A 19724-nucleotide genomic window follows, 5' to 3' on the forward strand; every position below is an offset into this window, starting at 1 on the left:
TATGCGCTCCTAATTACATAACAAATGTTATAAATTTGGAAACACTCCGGGCGACGGTTCCAGTTACAGACATATTTTTAGTTTTTCAATAGAAAAATTCATAACTCGCAAATTAAAAGTCGCAGAGCAAAACGGTTTGTTCTACTGAATTCTGCGGCTCATTTCGCGTATTACACGAGCTTTTAAATATTTCAAATTTTGAATATTTTTGCCTAAAATTATGGTAGCAGTTTCATAAAGATTTATTTAATTCTTCGACAAATAAATCATTAGATCTTGAAAACTAAGAGTCGTCGGACAAGTCGGTTTATTCCAGTAAATTGGACAGTTTCTTTTACCAGCATTTCGCAAAATTTTAAATTTTGAAATTTTATACAAAAAATTTTACTGTGTAATAAATACACTTCAAGAGACGAATAAACTTGTTTTATAGCATAGTGTTATGTAATCTTCTATGTTTTTACTATTCTCTCGAGTTGTTAAAAGTGCAAAAAAGTCAATTCTTTCGTTTTTTTGAATTTTAATTTTTCCAATTTTTGTCGATTTTGGGTAGATACCCGGAACATTTATCGAGTAAATACTCCGAAGCTATTAGAGATAACCCTATGAAGTTGTATTATCATTGGAAAGCCCTTTTAATTATTTATCGTTTTCAGAAAAATACCTAATTGTTCTCCAACTAATAGTTTTCGAGAAAAATACAAATAAAGGCAAAAGTAAATAAAATAAAAAAATACATAACTAAAAAATTATTGGGAATTTGGTGATTTTCTTGACACCAATGAACGCCAGTTCAATAATATAAGCTAGAATCAAAATAGTTCAACATTTTTTGAATAGTTTTGCCGTAATTGAGAAAATAAAACAAAAATAAAAAAACTGGTAACACCCCCGTGTCTAACACCCTTAGTCTTATAGTTTCGCCGTAATTTCGGTATAATATTACAAAAAGTGAAAATTTTAACATTTCTCTGACTTTATCTCGGATACTATAAGAATAATTACACAACAATTTATTCTATTGAATTCTATGGTTCGGTCTACGTATTATAACAGCATTTCTCAAAATTTAAAATTTTTAAATTTTTTGCTAGTGACGAAAGACCTTCAAAAGACCAAAAAAAATTTTTTTAAAGTCGTCCTAGCAAAGTTTTATGAACTTTTCTACGCTTTTAGAAACCACTCGAGTGGTTAAAAGTACAAAAAAGTCAATTGATTTGATTTTTTGAATTCTAATTTTTCCACTTTTCGTCGAAATTTTTGTGGATATTCGGTACTCGGAATATTTATCATGCAATAACTCCAGGACTATTAGAGTTAACCTTATAAAATTTATTATCGTTGGAAAGCTTTTTTAATTATATATCTTTTTCAAAAAATGTAATTGTTGTTAATCTAATAGTTTTTGAGAAAATTGCTCGTAAATGTAAAAATGGGTCAAATTTAAAAAAAAATCGTAACCAAAAAACTGTTGGGATTCACCGGATCATTTTACATAAGCTAGAATCAAAATACAGTAGAGTCCGGTTGCAATGAATCTGCTTATAACGAACCTCCAGTTTTTAAACATACTTACAGTTTGAATCTGCTGGTTGTGCAAATATTTTATGGTACTTAATAAAGCTCAAGGGTCAAAATAAATCAACTTGCTTTATCCGAACTTTTACTTTCTTACTAATATTTGCGACATAGAGTACAACCTCTATAACGTCTAAAAATTCGCCAAAAAACACAATATCAACTAGGTTTGCGATTTTTAGATACTTTTTTAAATGCTTAGATGACTATTAAGCAGTGACATTTGAGGAAATGAAATGTTTCGCCAAAAAAATCGGTGCAAAATTTTAAATTTTTATAATTTTTTATGGAAGGACTTTCTGTGTTTGTTTTTGCTAATTTTAACTCAATTTTACATAGGTTTACAAAAAAGTTTAGTTTTTCGAATTGTTTTGCCCTAATCGAGGTGTAAACCGCAGGAAAAATCGGGGCACAAAAAGAGAAAATCAGCGGAAGCCTTGGAGAATTCAGAGAAAATTAGGGAAAATTCGAGGAAATCAGGGGAAATCAATGAAAATCTTCAAATAATGTGCATGCGCTTGTTGAGATTTTGTAAGTCCAATCGTCAGATAGCTTAATCCTGGGGATAAATTTTGAAAAATACATTGTTGTAACAATTGTAACCATAGTAATTATACTACGAACTCATTTTTTTCAAATAAAATGCCAAAAGTTTTATTTTATTAAATGGTAGAAAATTTTATTCTGCATCGATCTGTATTAATATTCCCTTTACTTATGTTTAATAGTTTTCAAGTTACAATAACTTTTTGTTGGGATTGAGAAATTCATTAGCCATAGGTCTATTCTCATACTTTGCCATGGAAACGAATGAAAAAATGTGAAAAATTAAAGTTTTTTAAACCAATATTCAATGAATTTATTTTGTTTTTAGTGGATGAATAACACAATTTTGAACATAGTTTATCGTTTAAGTTTAATCAGAAATATTTTTATGACAAACTATGCGAAATGGCTTAAAATTTTTGGCTTCATTAACTTCTTTTACAATTTTGAACACTCTGGAGAACAGACATAGGCTTTCTCTTTTAATTATCTAAATATTATTTCGAAATCACTAAAATTAAGAGAGTTATCGATTTTTTAAGAGACAGATGCAAATCCAAAAATTTTCCAAAAATTCAAAATATCTAAGAAACGGTTAAACTTAGGTATGGAGAAAGCTGATAAAAGCGGCCTCAAAATAATTCAACTAATTCAAAAACGCAGTGAAAAATATAGTTTTCCATTAAAAATAAAAATGTTAATAACGACTTCCGGTCTATCGTCTTGAAAATATTTTCATTGAGCAGAACTCAACAGATTATAAATACCAACTTTCAGATAAATTTCTTTATTATAACTTTCAACACTTCTCATGTGAGGCTTAGACAGAAAAGCCTGTAGATACATTCATAAATTTATGAGAATGATTTTTTACCAGTAGAATAAAAAAATCACCAAATGACCATTTTATTACATCGAGACAAAAAAAACTAAATTAAATAATCATATTAAAATTTCTGAATTTGACTTGACTTTTGATTTCGATAAGACAATGAGACAATATCTATTACAAATTAAAAAATACATATTATGATAATTAAATTGTGAAAGAATGAAGAAAATTCTGCGGTGAAATGTCAATAGGTATTTAATTTACGGAAAATAATTTTAAAAAATTAGGGTAAATTTAGAGGATATCGGAGAAAATCTAGGGAAATCAAGGAAAATTTTGAGAAAATCAGAAAAAATCTAAAGGAAATCAGAGAAAATCTAGGAAATCAAAGCAAAAAGAAAAATCTGGTACAAAATTTGGCTTGCGGTTTACCCCTCGGCCGTAATTGAAAAAAATAGTAATAATCGATTGAAATCCATCCTTGCCAACTTAATTTTAAAAAGTTATAGACCAGCATGTATATTTCTATGAAACTCCTTGTATATTTTTCACCTTAGTGATTCCTTTTTCCACCATTGTCAAGGTTGTTTTCCTTTTTATTTTCTATTCTGTGTCGAAATTAACCTTAATTAAATCAAAAACTAGACAAAGTCAAGTCGACATGACATTATTCAAATCGTAGGCACCACTACAAATTTTTGAAAATTATAAATTCAAACTTTCGTTTATAAAAAAAACCGTATTAACGTCCAACATTTGATGCAAATTTTCTTCCGATCAATGCAACAAATTCAATTCATAATAGTGCGTATTTACAGTTACCTTGACAAGAAGGTCGTACTAGCTGAGACCAAATACGTCTTCTCGTAAATAACATAACAATTTCCAAAGAAAGACGCCTCCATTGCAATTCGAATAAACCGATCAATTCTTCCAACAAGCCAATTTTCGTGGGAGAACAAAACAAATAAATACAAAAATTCGTCAAAATTTAATTGATCACATCCGCCTCGAATTCGCCAAATAAGCGCCAGACGTATTTGCATACAGATGTGATGTAATAATCAAACACCTACTCTTCACGTGTGGCAATAAAGACACACCTCTCTGAGAGGGAGTTTTACTATTTCAGCGACCATTTCTCGACCGGACTTGTAGTTGTTGTTGTGATTTTAAGTGAGGTGGACTTTGTTGTATTTTTCATTAAAAAAAAATTAGATGGGGTTGGGTGCGACTTTGAAGTGGCTGGTTCTGGCCCATGTGCTGGCTGCAGCCCTAGGTGAGCCTTCATACTACCACCAAAGAGGGTACCCGTACTACACAAACAGTTACACTTACTACACCAATCCGTTCAGACAGTATTACAATTATTACAACAGTCCGGCTTATACTAAGTACAGAAGTTGGGACAATTATTACAATTACAAAAGCTACAGCCGACCGACGAGCTATGATGATGATACGGTTTATGTTACTGATATGTATGGGAACACCAGAGCGTCGTCGGCCAGGAGTTTGAGAGGTTTGATGGCCCGAAACTAACACTGCTTCAGTCTGTCACACATACACTATTTTTTCTATTACTGATAAAAACCGATTTTTTATAATTATTTGAAGGTTTTTTTTTTATTAAATCAGTCAATTACGACTCAAAATATGCAGAAACTTGTAATAACAAGGAATAACAAGGAAATTACAAAGTAGTTATTTATTTAACGAGTTTTAGTGTAAATCGGACGTTTCAATTCATCCAGGAAGGTAAATAAATGAACCGGTTTACACGAAAACGAGTTGAATACAACATTTTATTTTTCGAATTTACCTCAACAAGGCTTAAAATTGCTTTAAATCTGTTAAAAATAACTGACGTTTCGTATTAAGAAATGTCAAACAGTTGTCAAAATTGTCTTACACACGAGAAGACTAATACGAACCTTCTTGTAAAACTATTTTGTTGCACTCTCAATGTATTAGCTGTTTCAAAACTATAAAAACGCCAACGTTGCATTTTACCTAAAAATATAAAATAGTTATAAATGATTAAATCTCTAATTGAAGCTATAGATTACATTACCTATTATTTTTTGAAGTGTATAAATAAATTATAGTATGTAATTTTGGGAGAAAATGCGACGTTATCATTTTTATAGTTCTGAAACAGCTAATACTTTACCAAGTTGATTTTCTATCTATTTCAGTTCATAATTATTACTAAGTTCCTAAAAATAACACAATGTGTTTTTAAATGATTTTCGTCTATTTATCTTTGAAACTGGTTTACATGTAGAAAAAATTGTGCCGCTTTGCTCAATTGAATTCTCTGTCAATAAATGTCAAAACTGTCAGTTGTAAGTTTTTTTTTAAATTAATCAATTAGTTTAAAAAATTTCGTTAAAATGCAACTAAATTGTTAAACTGTGCAAGAAAACACTTTTATTATCGAAGCTTATTTCCAAATTGGAGACTTAATAAATGGAGAATGGTAATATTCGGTGTCTAAATGCCTGTCGTTAATTCTGTAAAGCGGCATTTCTGATTTTACATGGGAAATGCACAGACGACTAGATGAAAATCATTTAAAAACAAATTGTATTTAAGTACAAAGCGAATGATTTTTGGAAATCATAATATCGATTTTATCTTATTTTTTAAAATCAATGTTTTTTTGTTTTTTTGCCTGTTTGAATTATGTGTCAAGTTTATTTCGCCAGAAACAAATTGAGGAAGATTAATTGGATCTTATTTAAGAGTTTAAAGAAGTTTTTTTTAAACTCAGTTTCGTTCAGAGATTTTGTTAAACCGAGCTCAAAAGTCACCAAATATGGCGAAAATGATAAGCTTTTCGCTCTTTAGCCAACTATTTCGTAAAATTTTGTAAAAAAATAAGGCAAAATACATAAAATTTAGTCAAAAATTTATGCAAATTTTTGAGTCAAAAAGCTCGCTTTAATGAAAGGTTTTGCTAAAATAAGTCGAAAAAAATACAAAATTAGGTAGAAAATTACTTATCTTTTTTATTGGCAATCGTAAGTTTTTTAGCAAAAAAAAGGCAAAGATTTTAGAAAAAGCTAACTGAAAATTTCTAAATTAGCAAGTTTTTAGTCAAAACTATTAATGTTATTATTATTATTAATATTCAAAAATGGTTTAATTTTTTTTTTTTGATCATTTACGTGTTTAAATTTCGGTTAATAGTTATCTAAAGAATTTTACCTGTTTTTCAGCTAAAAACTCGTTTTTTTAATGATATAGAGTATATTCTTTTACAATTTGCGAGTTTTTTTGCAAGTTCTTTAACAAGGAACACAATTAATTTGTAAAATTCTGCAAAAAAAGTATAGTCAAAAAATATCAAATTTACCCGAAAATAGTTTTACTTTTGCCTTTTTTAAGCGTTCATGCAATTTTCAGTAAAAAATTTAGTTTTGTTTAAAAATTTTGCAAAAATGAGTCAAAACACGAAGTTTTAGGTAGAAAGTATACTTGATATTTTTGAGCATACCAATTAGCAAGTTTCTTAGCAAAAAATACAAATATTTTGGAACAAGCGAACTGAAATATTACGAAATTAAGTCGCAAATAATTTTAGTTTTATCTTATTTGAGCATTAAAGCTAGTTTTTAAACTAAAAAAAATGTTTTTTCAAAATTTTGTTAAATCAGCAAGTTTTTTAGTCTAAAACAGATTTGTTTAAAATAAATGTGACACATTTTTTTCCCAAACGTTTAAAAAAATGCGAGTTTAAAATTCATTTTTTTGTAGATTCTTCTAATCCAAAGTCAAAAATCACCAAATTTACAAATTAATTAAATAATTATCTATATAAAATTTGAGCTATCTTTTGGCTAAAAACTCGGTTTCTTTGAAAAATGATAAAATCTTTTACCATTTGCAAGCTTTTCAGCAAGTTTTTTAACGAAAAACGCAATTAATTTATGAATTCTTGTAAAAAAAATAATCAAAATTTTGGTCGAAAATGGTTTTATTTTTAGCTTTCTTAAGCGTCCATGCAAGTTTTTTTGATTAAAAATTCGACTAAATGAGTCTAAATCACGAAGTTTTTGGTAGAAAGTAACACAATTTCTGTCATGTTCAAGCATATTACCAAGTTTCTTATCAAAAAATACAAACATTTTGGAAAAGGCGAGCTAAAATACCACCAAATTAAGTCCCAAATGATATTAGTTGAATATATTTTAAACATTAAAGCATGTATTAAACTAAAAATACTAAATTTTTTCAAGATAAAATTTTCCTAAATCATACTCAAAAAAGTTTTAAATTGGGAATTTTTTTTGTCAACAACAGAATTGTTTAAAACAATATAACACAAAATTATCAAATTTGGTCAAAAATGCTTTTACTTTTGTTTTTTTTTCGATCGTTTAAGAAAAATGCGAGTTTAAGATTCGGTAAGTAAAGTTAAAAATTAGCAAATTCGAAAGTTTTTTGAATAAAAGCACATAATTGTAGAAAAAAATTTAAAGACATTTTTGAGTTGATAAACTGAGAGATAAATAATTTTTCGAAAGTTATCTTTTGCAAAACAGAAGCTAAAAAACAACAAATTCTTAAGTTTTTTTTTAGACAAACATACAATAATTAGCATTTTATAGAATTTTTCAGAAACAATAAGTCTATTGTTTTTGATTTTTTTCCTACAATTTCTTTAGTTTTGCGATTAGAAATGTCACAATTTTGAAAAAAATCCAAGAAATCACCCAATTTTAGGTCAAAAATGATGTTAGTTCATTTTTTCGGAGAAAATCTAGCCGAAAAAGCATCAACTTGTTAATAAAAACACAATTTTTAACAAGCCAGAAAATTATGTTACTTGGAAAATGAATGTATTTTTGATTTTCGGAATCGAAATATTTTGTAACAATAGAAAGCCAAAAATTCTGCAATATTTTCTGTTTTCAAGTGGCGAACATAATAAGTTTCTGGCTCATAAACTTAGTTTTTTTGCGAATTTTGCGAAAGACATTAGTTTGCCTTTTTCAATTCTTTTAGCATATTTTTCAGCTGAGCACTTTATAATCGTTTCGAAAGACCTCAAATCATCATAATTATGTCTAAAGCCTTCAAAAATTAATTCGTTTGTTTTAAAATCAAACTTGTTCTAATTTTAGTGCAATTTTGCATAATCTTCAACCTTCAAAACAGTTTTTTTTTCTTCCAACGCCTACTACTCTCTTTTCTCTCCCACTATCTTAATTCAGTGACCCATTTTTGGAAGCTACACTTCAAACAATAACACAAACACACCATTAATCAAGTAATTTTTTATAACCTTGAAGGTTAATGCGACATTCTCCCGACTTACACACCAAATTTTTTCTACTTGTCTAGCCATGGCCTACGTTTCGTCGTGTTCAAGCGGCACTTGCGGCCAAAACGCCCAATGTTCCATCATTGGAGGACGTCCAGTGTGCTCCTGCTTCAAAGGGTATCTTGGAGACCCCATCACTTACTGCAAAAGGGCCGAATGTCTCGACAATTCCGAATGTCGGGGGCATTTGACATGTCGCAGTGGGCGTTGCATTGACCCTTGCGATGGTACTTGCGGAGCTAATGCCCTTTGTACCGCCAGAAACCACCTCCCGGTGTGCACATGCCCTCCGGGTTATACAGGAGACCCTTTTTCGCACTGCCGACGTTTCGACCCCTGTAAGTCTTCATCAAGTTTAAAAAAATATTGTTGAGTAAATTGAAGGAAATAAAGAAAATCAAAGCACAAAAATTTGGTATAAAAATTACATTGCCTTTTACTTCTCGAAATAATTGATCAGAGTGGCTCGAAATTTGCCAAATCATAAGCTTTAGGTCAAAAATGATGAATCTAGAATCTTGAATCTAGAAAAATGATAAATTTGGTCACAACATTGTACCTACCTGTTTCAAGTGTTTGTAAATTTTTTATATAAAAAAAATATTTTTTTTAGAAACTTTCTTTAAGTGACCTAAAAATAATCAAATTTTTAGGCTAAAGTAGGTAATATTATTTTTATAATGTTTAAGATGTTTTATTTAATAATGTTCAATTTTCATTTAAAAACTCTGAATTTAGTTCAATAACAAGCTGAGAAATTACCGAATTATGTTTGAAGTAATGTGTTTTTACATTTTACAGGTTTGAATAAAAAAATAAGTTTGGTTTAAGTAAAGGTTCCTTCTTTAACAATCTCATATTATATCATCAGCAAGTTAGTCCACAATATATAACAAATACGCTATTTTTTATTATTTAAATAGTTATTTAATAAACTAGTTTGTTAATGAAAGCGATTATAAACGTATCGGTTTAATGCACAAACGAGGGATAGCGAGTGAGTGCCTTTAATATACTCGTTTTCAAAATAAAAGATATCGCGGTAGGCCATGACTGTGTAAAACGACCTTTACGTTTTGTAACTAGAAATGATAAAGTTACGTTAACGTTTGATTGTCAAAACTTAAAACGTCAAACAAAATTTAAGGTTATTCTAGAAAAAGTGAAAGAAACACAAAAGAGTGACAAATGTTTTCACAGTTTTGACACATCTGTTGGAAAACAAATACCAACTATTAATATGTGCACATACTAAAAATAGCAGTATAACCAACTTAAATTCAAATTTCCACAGCCTACTGGGATATCATTTAATTTGAAGATGAGTATAGTTGAGTTTATCAATTGCCCATTAACAAACGAGTTTATTACAATATTTTTTCGTTTAACCGTAATTACAAATCAAAATCAATTTTATTTTTTTCGTCGCATCGATACAGATGAAATTATAAAATACCTTCATCGTTTGTTTGTCGTCGAGGTAGACCATTTTTAAATTTTTCAGCACTTTCCATTCACTTTTTCACAAAGACTATCAGAAGAAAATAACGTCAACTACATACATTTTCAATTTCACGTAAAAATCACGTTTGCTACAAAAACAGTTTTTTTTTTAATTTATACGTATTAAGCATATTTCTGAGCCAAAATTTTGTTAAAAGAAGGAAAAAGAACAGTTGCATTTTTCTGTTTTGCAATATTTAAATAAGCTGATACCTACATGTCAAGTCTAGTCTAAAAGTGTTCTATTTTTGTCAGTATTTAAATTAAGTTTAAGTTAGCACTAGTAAAGTTAAAAACTTTTTACGAGGTTTTCTTAAAATTAACTAAAAACCACCGAATTAAGCTTAAAATAATTATGCTTCTGCAAAAAAAATCATGCAACTTTTATTATTTGGAGTATTTTAGCATGTTTTTCAGTAAAGAACTTAATTTTGTTATTTTTCAATTTTTTAGATAAACGTTTAGAAATTTTCCAATTAAATTTGAACTTCTGCACGACCTTTTTTTAAATTAATTTTTCTTAAAAATGTACGGTGCTAATTAGAGTTTCATGGAGAGCATTTGTTAAATCAACATAGAAAAAAAACTAAATTTTTGGCATTTGTAGGAATATTGGCATATTTTTCGTTCAAAAATGAAATTAGTTTTATACAAATAAGCTGAAAAACTTCAGAATTTTATTAAAACTGATGTTATTTTAACCTTTCTAAGCTTATGAGGTTATTTTAATAAGTTTAAGAAACCAAATTTTTTCGAATGTCTTACCACGTTTTTCAGTAAATATTTCGAAGTCATACTATATTTAATTAGAGTTGAAAAATTTTAAGTTTTGCTCAAAATTGTGATATAGGTTTAGGTTTGGTCAGTAGGTTATTACGTTTGGTAAAATTTTTTTGACTATTTTCTGTTATTTTGTGAAATCTCGTAAACTACAAAAATACTATATTATTTTGTTAACAATGGTCGTATCTTATTAATGATTTTAAGTTAAAAATTTTATTTTACCTGTATTTTTAAAGAAGTGTACCTAAAATCTAAATAATATAACAACAGGTCGGAAATTTAACGCTTTTGTATTTCTGGTCGTTTTATTCAATTACTGTGTTTAAAATTTAGTTTATTCATGAGATTTTGTTAAAACATCTTAAAAACACACCATTATTTTTAAATAACTTTGCTATATTTTTTTGTTAATTTTAATTTCTAATACATTGAAAATGGTGTATAACTACATTACATACAGGCTGACTCAAAGGTCTATAACTTTTTTATTGTTAGAAATATTGCCATGCAGTTTTCACTATCCGATAGATATACTTAACGTCCCCAAACTAAAAATATTTTTATTGTACACAGGATGTTGTATATAGGGTGGTGAACCAAAGTTATATTTTTTTAAAAGGAACTCTATATTTTTGCATAATTAGATTTTACGTAAAAAAATAATTTAACTTTATATAAACTAATATAGGTCTATCTCTTCGTTTCGGAATCATTCAACTTTTCATTATAAAAATGAAATGAAAAACCACTACGAAGTCGCTTATAAATATTTTCCGAAACATTTACAACCTATAGTTTTAGCAATAATCAACTTTTACTTAAAACATGCAGGTAATGTACAGGGTGTGCCAAATCGTAAAAAGTTGAATAACTCATTTTTTCAAATGAAACACCATGTATTTCTTTACACGTATCGATAACATTTTTATAAGCTTTCTAATGATAATGCGGTTTGTTAGTTTTTTGTTTTATTTATTTTATTATGAATTCTTGATGAGCAAAATTCATTTATGTATCAAGTAATAATTAGATTACTAATGTAATTAATCACATTAGTACATATTAAAAAATAAATTACTATTTGACATAACAACTTCTAAGATAACAAATTTTCTTGTAATAAAATATTTTTTTTGGAAAATCTCGAAAAATATTTTAAATTTACTATGCACACGCTTATATTTCTGTATTCTTTAACTGAAAATCTAAAACTACAAGATATTCTAAATTTTTGTTGTGTAAATTTGTCGAAAAATATTCATAGGTGACTTTGCAGTGATTTTTCAAAAAAAAATTATATCGAAAAGTTGAATAATTCCAAAACAAAAAAAGATAGACACATAATAGATCACATAAAGTTACATTATCTTTTGCGCAGATTCCAATTGTGTAAAAATATATAGTGTGTTTCATTGAAAAAAATATAACTTTGGTTCACCACCCTGTGTACAACATCCTGTGCATAATAAAAATATTTTTAGTTAGTGGATTGGATTTTAAGACAGATCGGATAATAAAAACAGCTTAGCAATATTTCAATTATCAAAAAAGTTATAGACCAATTACACACCCCTGGGTCACCCTGTATTTAAATTATTAAATACTTTGCGACGTTTCGAATTTCGATACTTTATTGTATCATCTTCAAAAATTTTAACATTATCTTTTTCAACGTATTAAAAACATTAAAATATTTTAGAATATTAAAATTTTTGTTTGTCATTTTTTTAATAGGTCAAAATAAACCAAAAAATCAACCGGACAATGTTACTTTTGTTTTTTTGAGTTTAAACGCACATGTTTGGAGTTAAGTTTTTTGTGTAAAATGTCGTTAAACTAAATTAAGCTTAAGTTACTATTACTTTTGTTTTTTATTATATCCTCAGCAACGAATTTTATGAAAAATAAGCTGAAAAAATTAGTGACCAAGTTTGTGGTGATTAACCCTTTTGTTTTTTATGTAAAAGCTTAGTTTTTTGACGAGACATTAGAACTGACGTAATTTTTGTGCTTTCTAGTGCTTCAGCCGTAAATAATTGTCATGATTATTAGTTTTATAAAAAAATATAACTTTTTCCAGCTGAATTATGCCACCCAAGCCCATGTGGTGCCAACACCCATTGCGAAGTGGTCAACGAGACGCCCACCTGCAAGTGCCTTCCGGGGTACCATGGCTCACCGATCAGTGGGTGTCGCCATGAGTGCGACAGTGACAGCGAATGTGGGCCTTCTATGGCTTGTATCGAGTTTAAATGTCAAAATCCGTGTTCACAATGTGGCAAAAATGCCGAATGTGATGTCAGGAATCACCGACCGGTTTGCAAATGTCCGAAAAATTATTTCGGGAATCCCCTGGTGTCCTGCCAACCTGAGTGTTACGGAGATAGGGATTGTCCAGCAGGAAGGCCAGCTTGCTTCTATGGGATTTGTAAAAATCCCTGCGATGGAGTCTGTGGAGTTGGGGCCAATTGTGAGTTAAGGGGATTGACTCCAATTTGCTCCTGTCCGAGGGATATGACGGGAGATCCCTTCATTCACTGCCGGCCGTTCGACAAACGTAAGTTTTTTTTTTAATTTTGAATACTTTTGAACTTGCTATTACAATTTTAAGCAGTTAAGTTTTAGGCTAATCAGAGCAACAAGTGAAACGTTTTGATATGTTTTTTGGAATCTTTTTCTACATTTTTCGGTTACAAAAATAATTACTTAACAAAATTTTGGCCGTAAAATTGATAAATGATAAAATTAAGGTCGAGAATTTTTGTTTTTAAAGGGTCTTCTCATTCTAGAAGATTGTTTTGTAAATAAATTCTTTTTTAACGTATTTACAAGTCTTCATTTAAAAGCGAAGTTATTTATGGGTTTTCAAATTTTGCAAAAAAAAACATTTCAGTGATTGAAAGTAAAGTTATTCTTTTATCTGTTGTGGACGATTTATTACCTCGTTTTTTAGCAACGTACATTATTTTCATTTTTTGTAATAGCAGTATCAGTATTTATGATTTCAAAGTGTACAAAAAAAAATGTAATCGCACATGTTTTTAAAGACCTCAATATTCACTTTTATTTTAGTATCTTATTTTAGTACTTGGTTAAATTTGACCAAAAAATTATAACACTGTAGTAAAAACGGCGTAGTATTTTTCTCTTGAGCCAATAAATAACAGACCAAAAAATTTACCAAAGAAAACAATATTAGCATATTTTCGTCAATAAACAATTTCCTAGGAGAGAAGGACTTATCGCAGTTGGCCTGCATGAAGTCGGATTTAACCTCGTTGCAGTTTTTCCTCTGGGGTTTCGTTAAGTTTCTAATCTATGACATATAAAAGCAAATCAATCTTAACCAAAGTGATGGCAACATATCTTTTCGTGGCGTAAGATCCGCAAATGGAAAATGGGTCCACAGTGCAAACGGCTCATTTGCGACTTGGGGTTTGTAAGCAAAAGTCGTCTGTCTCAATGACTGCTACAATACTATAACTTTTGACAACATCTTTTTGAACAACGCTGTATAAAGGTTCAAATCGACAAATTTGACTTATCGATTTGCACATCGGAGCACACAATCGATTCGAATTACAAAATCCTTAAATTCTTTTTACTTTTTACATCTTTTTAGATGCTTAAAGCTTTGGCACGATTGTCTTCAAGAAATTCAATTACTTTTTCATTTTTTTAAATTCCGTTTCAATAGGCCAAGAAATTATAAAATTAAGATGCGCAGTTGGGTATTTTATAATTTTTTCGAGTATATACTCTAGTTTTTTTTCAAATCACTAGGTAAAAAATTACTGATTTTTTTCTCTATCGATTTTTTAAGCAGAAACGCAATTATTTAGTGAATTCATTATTTTTTGAGCGTTCAAACACGTTTTTGTAAATGTACAGAAAATGATTCTATATCAAAAAGTCGGCCATGGAATTTAAATTCAATGTACCGCTTCGTTGAAATGACTACTGTAATTTGTGGGAAATGCCAAATTTGTAATTATTCGTTTCCTCATGTTTATGCATTTTTCGGCAATGTTTCAATGAAGGGTTTGTCTTGATTTGTGTTTTATATTTTCGTGCTTACTTGAGTACTCTAAGCTGTTGTTTTTATGTTTGAAGCGTTTTTGCTTTTTTGAGAGATTCATCATTTCTAATAGAATTCACAATTTCTATTTAGCGGCACAGCACATTTAAAATTCATAGGTGCATTTTACAATATTTTGTTCTGCAATTTTGCTAAATTTTGTTCACCTTGTAGAGATTTTCCTGAAACAAGCCAAAAAATTACCGAATTATTATGATTTACTGAAACAAACAAAAAAACCTCGTTTTGGATCAATAACAACCCAAATATCACCAAAGGTCAAAATAGCTTTAGTTTTGAATTTTTGAGCGTTTGTCAGGTAAAAACGCAATCGTCTTGCCAAAAAGTTACCAAATCATATCGAAAACTTTTTTTTTTTTTAAAAGCGTATATACTAAAAATATTTCAAATTAAAAAAGGAAGTTTTACAATAAAAAATAGGTTTAAAATAACACTATTTGTGCTTTAAAGTTATTTTTGTGTATTTAAGTCATTTTCCTCGTTGTTCTACAGCCGTCAAAAGCAACGTTTTTGAAAGTTATTTACAGGAACATTTTTCTACTAGGGCTGTAAGTGAGAAAATATTTTAAAATGGTATCAGTATTTTATTTAAGTCAGAAAAAAATCCTGAAAACTTGAAGTTCCACCCTGACATCAAGATCAAAAAATAGCAATGATAGCAAGAGATTACCAGAATTTTCAGTGTGGGATTCCTCAAGAGATTCTCATCCTGACGTCATGATCCAAAAATAGCCATGTCCTCATAATCTAAAAATAGCAACATAAAAATAAAAAAGCATAAAAATAAATAGTAACAATATCAGGGGATTCACGTAATTTTTAATGTGAGATTTCCCAAAGTGACGCATGCGCAGACAAAGACAAGCCATGACATCATACTCCAAAATACCATATTAGCATCAACATCAGGGGATTCTCAGAGGATTCCTAAAATGGCGCATGCGCAGACGAAGTGAATTAGAATCGGCACAGCGTATCTACTCGCCTTCATACTGAAATAGTAGTTTTTCTGGGAATTTTTAAAAAACTTAAAATTGCACAAATATTTCATTTACATCGTCATATATATTGCTTCCGGATAAAGCTAGAGACTTTTTTTGTAAAAGATTGAAGCATGTGTACATTACGGGAAAAACCTCGAAAAAATTTCTTAAGTCGTATTTTAAAAAATCTGGAGCTTTAAACTTATTTTGTTAACTTCTACAGTTTTCATTACTTTTTAATGATTTTGTGTTTCACACTCAATAATCGTTTTCTAACAAAACGATGAATAATTATTTTTAAATTTACTATCAGACTTTAGCAGTTTTTGGAACTTAAAAAAAAATAAAATTCGGCACAAAATCACAATTTTTAGATGTGCCAACACTGGGAGTTATTTCCTAGGAAACCGTTTAAAAAAAATATTTTTATTGTTCATCAAATTCTATTGCGATCAAGACTGTTAGACAACATATTGCCACATATCATTTATTTAAAATATGTTATTTATTAATAGCTTTAATAGGAAGATTTTTTTTACTATTTCTTAAACACCTGGTACGTAGTTTTAACATAGATACATGACTTTTAGTTTTGTAAAAAAAAACCGAGAAAATTGGTCAAGAATACGGATACAAAGGGAAATATGTGATAATACCATTTTAAGCGCGTATTTCGCAGTAAATTTAAATTGCAATAACTTGGTGAGTGTTAAAAAATATCGAAATCATTCTTGTACAAAAAAAAACTTATTTAGACTATTATTAGATTTATTTCCTCTCGATTATGTATAGGTCTATTTTTATAATAAAAAAAAATTGGCATCTCGAAAATTTCACTACACAACTATGAGATATACAAGAAAAAATACTTTTCTCAGTTTTAATTTATCCGAACTAAAACTTGTGTCTATTCGTTAGAGTCCACATTCATTCGAAACTACATTCAAAAAACAAAGTTTCTAACTTTACTCAGAAGGAAGATATGACGTTATGACAATGTAAACACAAAATGTGATCAATTTTGTTTTTTTTTAATTCTCAGAAACGTCTTTTTCATAATGAAGGCAATGGCAAACAAAAAAACTAACTTTGAATTCAAAATCAGCAGAAAATTTTGCACAAGAAACAATTTAAAAAAACATGTGACCTCCAACCTGGACATACATATAAATTATTATAATTCTTACGCGCTACTGATAGATCTTCTCCTGGCCAGTTGACATAAATACAGCGTTCTCAAAAACTGGCGCACCAACTCCATGGTGTGTGGTAGAGAACTAGTTACATATGAAGGTAAAAATAGTAAAAAAATTATTTGTATTAAAGTTATTGATAAATAACGGATTTTAGATAAATGATATGTGGCAACGTTGTCTAACAGTCATGATCGCAATAGAATTTGAGCAACAATATAAATATTTTTATTTGAAACGGTTTCCTAGGAAATAATTTCCAGTATTGGCACATCACACATTGTGATTTTTTAGATGAATTTTAATTTTTTTTAATTAAAAAAAAACTGCTAAAATCTGGTAGTAAATTTAAAAATAATTATTCATCGTTATGTTGCGGAACGATTACCTGGTATGAAACATAAAAACCTAAAAATAATGAAAACTAAAGAAGTTAACACAATAAGTTTGTAGCTCCAGAATTTTTAAAATATGACTTTAGGAATTTATTCAACATTTTTCCCGTAATCTGCACTTGCTTCTCAATAACGTACCACTGAGTTGGTACGCCAGTTTTTGAGCACCCTGTATGTGACGGCAAAGGATTTGTAGGCAGTTACTATTTGAAACACAAGAATTCTCCCCCTTAAGCAAATTTAATTTTTTTGCTATATTTTCTTAAAACAGGACAAAAAATCGTTCGAAATGAATAATATTGTGATTTTTTTGGGGCGACTTAACTAATTATGAAGTAACAAATCTGGTCGAATAACCAAGTTTTGCTGAAACAAACCAAAAAATCGTCGTTTTAGTTGTAAAATTATAGTAATTTAATCGAAATTTAGGTGACTTATGTGAACCAAACCCTTGTGGGGACAACGCGCGTTGTGAGCCAGGCCACGACCGAACAGGAAAAGAACGTCCAGTCTGCACCTGCCATCCAGGTTACGTAGGAGACCCCTTGGTGTCCTGTCGTCCTGGCGAATGCACCGAGGACTCCCACTGTCCCGATTCCAAAGCCTGCATCGATTACAAGTAAGTTGACAGTCGCTGCCAAATGGACATCAAATCAAACTTGGTCCGGTTTTTCGAGCAAAACCAGAGAAAAATCGCATGGGTTACCTGGGGCTGTTTCCTAACCTACCTCCTCTACAAGTTCCTCTTCCAAACTCCCGCCAAAACCAAGCCCGAGCTGACCGTCGAACAGATCAAAAAAATCATCGAAGATCTGCCCTTCGAAGGGCGCAGCTCTGAGACTAATCTCACGCTCAAGGATCTGCTTGATGAGTTGAAGGATATTAACGATGATGAAGAGTGGAAAAAGTTGATAACGAGTGTGCAGAGTTTTTATAATGAGGAGAATAATAAGTGTGAAGGGCAAGGGCAGTAGTAATTGGTTGTTTGTTTTTTCGTAGATGCCAAAATCCGTGTGTAGGGCAATGTGGGGTCAACGCTAATTGTAATCCTAGGAGACATATTGCTGTGTGTACGTGTGCCGAAGGGTTCAATGGGGACGCTCTGACTCAGTGCCATAGGATTCAAGGGGGGACTTAAATCACTGCCAAATAACGTGTAATTTTATTTAACGAAACAATAAACACTTCTTCTAACTGCGTCTTATTCACAAATCATTTTTGTTCTTTAGTTTTTCTTTTATTTTGCTTATTAGTGTCTAAAATTTTATTTTAAAAAACAGATTTGGTTTAATTTTTTTTGCATTAATAAGCAGATTAAAAAGACTAAAATACATTTTTCACAATGTAAAAAAACATTAAATACACAAGGAAAAAATTTCAAACATTTTAAACAAAATATATAAAATATCCAATTTCTTATCCGAAAAAAGATTAAAATGTACTCAGGGTCTGTTTCACCAACGATAAATAAATTGCCACTTAGTTATTTGACGAATAATTTTTATTTATTATTAGCCCAGTCAAATTAGACTGACCATACGTGGTAAAAATTCTAGAGAGTTGGATTTTTTAACGCTTTAATGTTAAAAGTTGGCGGCAGTTTCTCTTAGTACCGGAAGTTCAGTCATTTTGTGTCACTTAATTGAACTCAGAATGATCGCATTGAATTGTATACAAAATTTCAAAGCTTCAGTTACATTAAAAGTTAAAAAACTTCTAATGTATGCCCTAAATGAATCATCCTATATACTTTAATGTGGGAATTGGATTCTTCTGCAAAATTTCTGTAATAGTCACTGTAATAACTTAGAAGTCTATATTTTCGCAAAAAATATTAAATTTTCTTAAAAGAGTTTCTATCAAATTTTAAATCGCCCGCGCGTTTTTGCTACGAAAGATCTTCCGCAAACCAGCCAATGCGGACGTCGGTGATTTCACATCATGTGTGCAAAAAACTCTTCTGATAGCGCGTTCTTTTGTTATGCGTGTTACTAAAACGCTATTTTTGTGTGTATACTACAAAAATTACTGAAGTGTGTGGAGTTTATATCAGTTGACAAATTCAATTAATTCCTTTTGAAAATTTCGTTAAAATGCTAAACTAAACTGTTACACTGTGTAAGAAAATACTTTTATTATCAAAGCTTAATTTCGAATTGGAGACTTAATAAATGGAGAATGGTAATATTTAATGTCTAAATGCCTATCATTATTTACAAGAAGTGGCATTTTCAGATTTTACATGAGAAATTCACAGACCACTAGCTGAGAATCATTTAAATACACATTGTATTATGGTTTATTTTTGGCTAGACTCGAAAACTGTACCTTTCACACAAAATTTAAAAAGACAAAAAAGTTTCCAAATGAAACAGGCTTTTAAATTCTGTTAGTACCAATGCTAAACTAATTTGTGCTACGAAGTTTTGAAACAATTTAGGTCAAGAGGTCTCTTATAGCACCTTCAGCAGTGCCCTACA

At 29.7% G+C, this 19724-nt stretch overlaps 1 protein-coding gene across 2 annotated transcripts; it reads left to right on the forward strand.

Moving 5' to 3' along the window:
* Positions 1-4075: 4075 nt before the first annotated feature.
* On the forward strand, positions 4076-18438 carry aspr (asperous). Of its 2 annotated transcripts, none has more exons than XM_008196824.3 (5): positions 4076-4235; positions 8309-8626; positions 12655-13131; positions 17674-17863; positions 18244-18438. In XM_008196824.3, exons 1-5 carry the CDS (start codon positions 4175-4177, stop codon positions 18380-18382), a joined length of 1185 nt encoding a protein of 394 aa, XP_008195046.1. In that variant the 5' UTR covers positions 4076-4174; the 3' UTR covers positions 18383-18438. The 2 variants fall into 2 exon arrangements, with proteins under 2 accessions (XP_008195046.1, XP_975880.1); XM_970787.5 differs by having other exon boundaries at positions 4091-4478.
* The last annotated feature ends 1286 nt before the right edge of the window (positions 18439-19724 follow it).

Source organism: Tribolium castaneum, chromosome 8 (assembly GCF_031307605.1).
Source record: "Tribolium castaneum strain GA2 chromosome 8, icTriCast1.1, whole genome shotgun sequence".
In the NCBI taxonomy this organism is placed as follows: Eukaryota; Metazoa; Arthropoda; class Insecta; order Coleoptera; family Tenebrionidae; genus Tribolium; species Tribolium castaneum.

Bases quoted from the DNA above. Each gene is read 5' to 3' on its own strand.
- aspr (XM_970787.5), top strand. From the start codon at position 4,175: ATGGGGTTGGGTGCGACTTTGAAGTGGCTGGTTCTGGCCCATGTGCTG. The intron at 4,479-8,308 runs GTTTGATGGCCC...CTACTTGTCTAG, and splicing joins GTCGGCCAGGAGTTTGAGAG to CCATGGCCTACGTTTCGTCG. The intron at 8,627-12,654 runs GTAAGTCTTCAT...AACTTTTTCCAG, and splicing joins CTGCCGACGTTTCGACCCCT to CTGAATTATGCCACCCAAGC.